Source organism: Cyprinodon variegatus, unplaced genomic scaffold, assembly GCF_000732505.1.
Source record: "Cyprinodon variegatus isolate N-32 unplaced genomic scaffold, C_variegatus-1.0 Scaffold158, whole genome shotgun sequence".
NCBI classification, from domain to species: Eukaryota; Metazoa; Chordata; class Actinopteri; order Cyprinodontiformes; family Cyprinodontidae; genus Cyprinodon; species Cyprinodon variegatus.
Window position 1 is genome coordinate 1,176,663 of NW_015150611.1, and position 3,151 is coordinate 1,179,813.

Consider the following 3,151-nt stretch of genomic DNA (forward strand, 5'->3'; position numbering starts at 1 on the left):
ATATATATATATATATATATATATATATATATATATATATATATGTTTTCTTTCATATTATTGTTCCTGTTCCAAAAAAAAAGAAGAACAAAAGAAGTAAAAAAAGAAATAAATAAAAAAGAAATAAAGAAAGAAAGAAAATATTGAAATGCTTTACTCTGTGTTGGATACTTTTACCTAATGTGACTTTCTCCTATTTGGATACGTTTTAATTAATGTTTCAAGTTTTAAATGAAAGAAAGAAAAAAAAATAAAAAAATTTTCCTCAGTCAAACAAGCAGACAGAGGTAAATGTGTCTGATTTCTACAGAGACAAAGGGGTTTATATTCTCACTTACTTGACCATCAGCTGGGCGATGCGTTGACAGTCCTGCTTATCATAGAACCAAATACTATAGATGCCCACTGTCAAAACAAAAAGCAAAACAGTATTCAATTTTAGAGCATGTCTGCTACATTTGATACACCCAGTAAAGCTCTGCTCATAAAGAGCCTATTCAACAGAAAGAGATTATTGTTCTTCAGAGCATTTATGGAACCAATAACCTAGATGTCCATTTGTGTTTAAAGCAATGTCCACATGTTTACATAATTTACAGGTCAAAATAATAATAATTGGAACATTGAAAAACATCACCTTTATCCTGCTTTCACCAAACTGGTAACTGGTTAAAATAACAATGCAGTTGTGTTATTTGTGTGTGACAAAATGCTGGCGTACTCAGGGACCCTCCAAAGGCAATGTTAGCCTAGCAACCAAAGCGTTTTGCCTCCCTGCAGTCCCTCCTGCTACCGGAGGGAATATGAAGAGCTGTAAACAGGTGTGTTAAAAGTAAACGCTTCTCTCCAGCAGCACCAATTCTAATCTGAACGCACTACAGCCTGGAGCAGTTGGCTCGATGGCACCTCAAAGGGAGTGCATTTAAACTTGAATAATCATTAACATCTCTCTAAGGAATTAAACCTATCTTTGCCTTTCTACTATTTAAACTGTACTTCTCCAAACGCTTTCTCAGGAAGAAGGAGCCATCTTATACCATTTTCTTTTAAGATCACATGCCAGGAATTTGCTAGAAACAACTACACCAAATGACTAAAGGACAGACCTTCATCTGGATTCGAGAACCGACCGATGGACCAAAAACAAGGAGGAATTAAAAGAGCAACCCTCACTGTCTAGTGAAGCCCCAAGAGGAGCCTCTCCAGTTGGAATACCTGCGATCTACTACATGATGTCTTCCATTCCAGCCAGACTGATGGGAAAGCAGAGTCCAAAGGGGGAGCAGTCTACTTTAACCCTCAGCCTGGCCATGCTGTTTTTTCTTATAAGCAAACAAATGGGAAAGCAATCCAACTCTTTGTTTGTCGCCTTGATGAAGCTTCTGTTTAGACTTCTAATAGATTACCTTGGTGGCAGTGCCGTCAGCTACTTTCTGAAGATCTGAGAAACTTTGCGACCTTTGCGACCTTCTATTTCACAGCTCTGACTCCAATTCAGTAAACTGAATAAATAAGCAGCTCTCTGGGTGTGTCACTCACAGCCATGAGAGTTTGGTTCTTTCCCAAATGCAGATTAACATCTGTAGCCACACTAAGCTGAAATTTCTCTGCCGAGGCCATGAGCGACAAAGTTTTCCTGCTTAATGCTCCGAGAGGACTGAAAAATGACTTCAAGCACAACGGACGAGCGTTCCTCCAACAGGCCCTGGGAAGATGCTTGTCAAGCATTTTCAGAGGTAAACCTTTAGCCCCAGTGTGATTATGCTTTAATGTAGAAATTAACTGATTAAGTCTCAAGGATGAGACCCTAAATGTATGATAACAATGAACAGAAATGTGGTATTAAGAATTACACTTATAAATAAAATGTCAAGTATGATCTAAACACTTCTATAATTGGTGTATTTATATTATTTTGTGTTTTTTAAAACACTCACAGTTGCCATTCCTGTAGAGCAGGAAGGGATCCTGCAGCTGGAATTCCAGATCTTTATTAATGGGCTCCACAAGGTTCTCTGTGCTCAATCGATTCATGATGGTGAAGCCATGATGAGGGGAGGCCGACCTTCAAAGTGACACAGTAGATAAAGATCACTTTTTGGGAGTGAACACAGGGATTGTCTTTAATGACCAAAAACATTTTTACAAACTTGACATTTTAAAAACCTGTTATATTCTGAACCAATTACATTTACCCTACTTGGGCCCCCCTTCCCTAAGAAAAAATTTAACCAATGCCAGAACAATAATCCATTATTAGATGGGCTTCAATTTTAAACTGATAGTTATTGATAGAGATACCCAAAAGGCTTAAGGGGGAGACCAATATGTCTCAATCAGCACATTAGCTTTGAAATTATCCAAACTTTTAAGGCGCATAACATTAATAGAGCTCAAAGCAAAAGACAGGACAGCTCATTATCCATTTTATTTTTTATCCCGATTGTTTTAAGTGAGGTCAATCTTTCCATTTAGTTCACTTTGGAATCCAGTTAATTCTCAGAACCCTAACATTAAAGTGTTTGCTAAACTTTAGTGGTGAGTGTCTTACCGTGATTTAACAGCAGTGTCATTTGTTTTCACCTCCACTCCTGGTAATAGTCTGACTTTGTTATTAAAGTGTATATAAGTGTTTGTGTATATAAGTGTATGTATATAAGTGTTTGTGGAGTGTTGGCCAATTGGTTATAGCAGTGTGAGTGTGCTCTGAGAAGGTTGGAAGTACCTGGTTCTAACCCCACAGCCTCCACTATAGGTCCCTGAGCAAGACCCTTAACCCAACACTGCTCCCTAGGCGCCACACAATGGCAGCCCACTGCTCCCCAAGGGGATGAGTCAAAATGCAGAGATAAATTTCTCCAATTTGAGATCAATAAAGTTCAATTATTATTTAAACAAAAAGGGGAATATTCATTAGGGATGCACAATATAATCGGCCCCCTATCGGTATCGGCCTGTATCGGCTTTAAAACTGAATATCGGACATTGGCCATACCACCGATATTTAACCCGATATTTGATCAGCTTCTGAGTTTCTAAAGTCTAAAAAAAAAAAATAATACTAATTCTTCTTCTTCCTCAAAAACTTCTTTTTTTACAGACTTAAAAACTTCTGAAGACGAGGGAAAAAATATTGATAGATTAAAATATC

The 3,151-nt window shown here is 37.7% G+C and overlaps 2 protein-coding genes across 2 annotated transcripts in view; one reads left to right on the plus strand and one right to left on the minus strand.

Annotated features, from left to right (window-relative positions):
- dcp1a (decapping mRNA 1A) overlaps window positions 1–3,151 on the minus strand; it is an 11,552-nt gene that overhangs the window by 6,434 nt on the left and 1,967 nt on the right. Inside the window, exons 3-4 of the mRNA XM_015377773.1 lie at window positions 1,938–2,065; window positions 339–405 (exon numbers count right to left, since the gene is read on the minus strand). Of these exons, the coding sequence (XP_015233259.1) occupies window positions 339–405; window positions 1,938–2,065 (195 nt within the window). The remainder of the gene's footprint in view (window positions 1–338; window positions 406–1,937; window positions 2,066–3,151) is intronic.
- Window positions 1,511–3,151, plus strand: part of cacna1d (calcium channel, voltage-dependent, L type, alpha 1D subunit) — a 102,856-nt gene continuing 101,215 nt past the window's right edge. Inside the window, exon 1 of the mRNA XM_015377771.1 lies at window positions 1,511–1,736. Within this exon, the coding sequence (XP_015233257.1) occupies window positions 1,619–1,736 (118 nt within the window). The 5' untranslated portion in view covers window positions 1,511–1,618. The remainder of the gene's footprint in view (window positions 1,737–3,151) is intronic.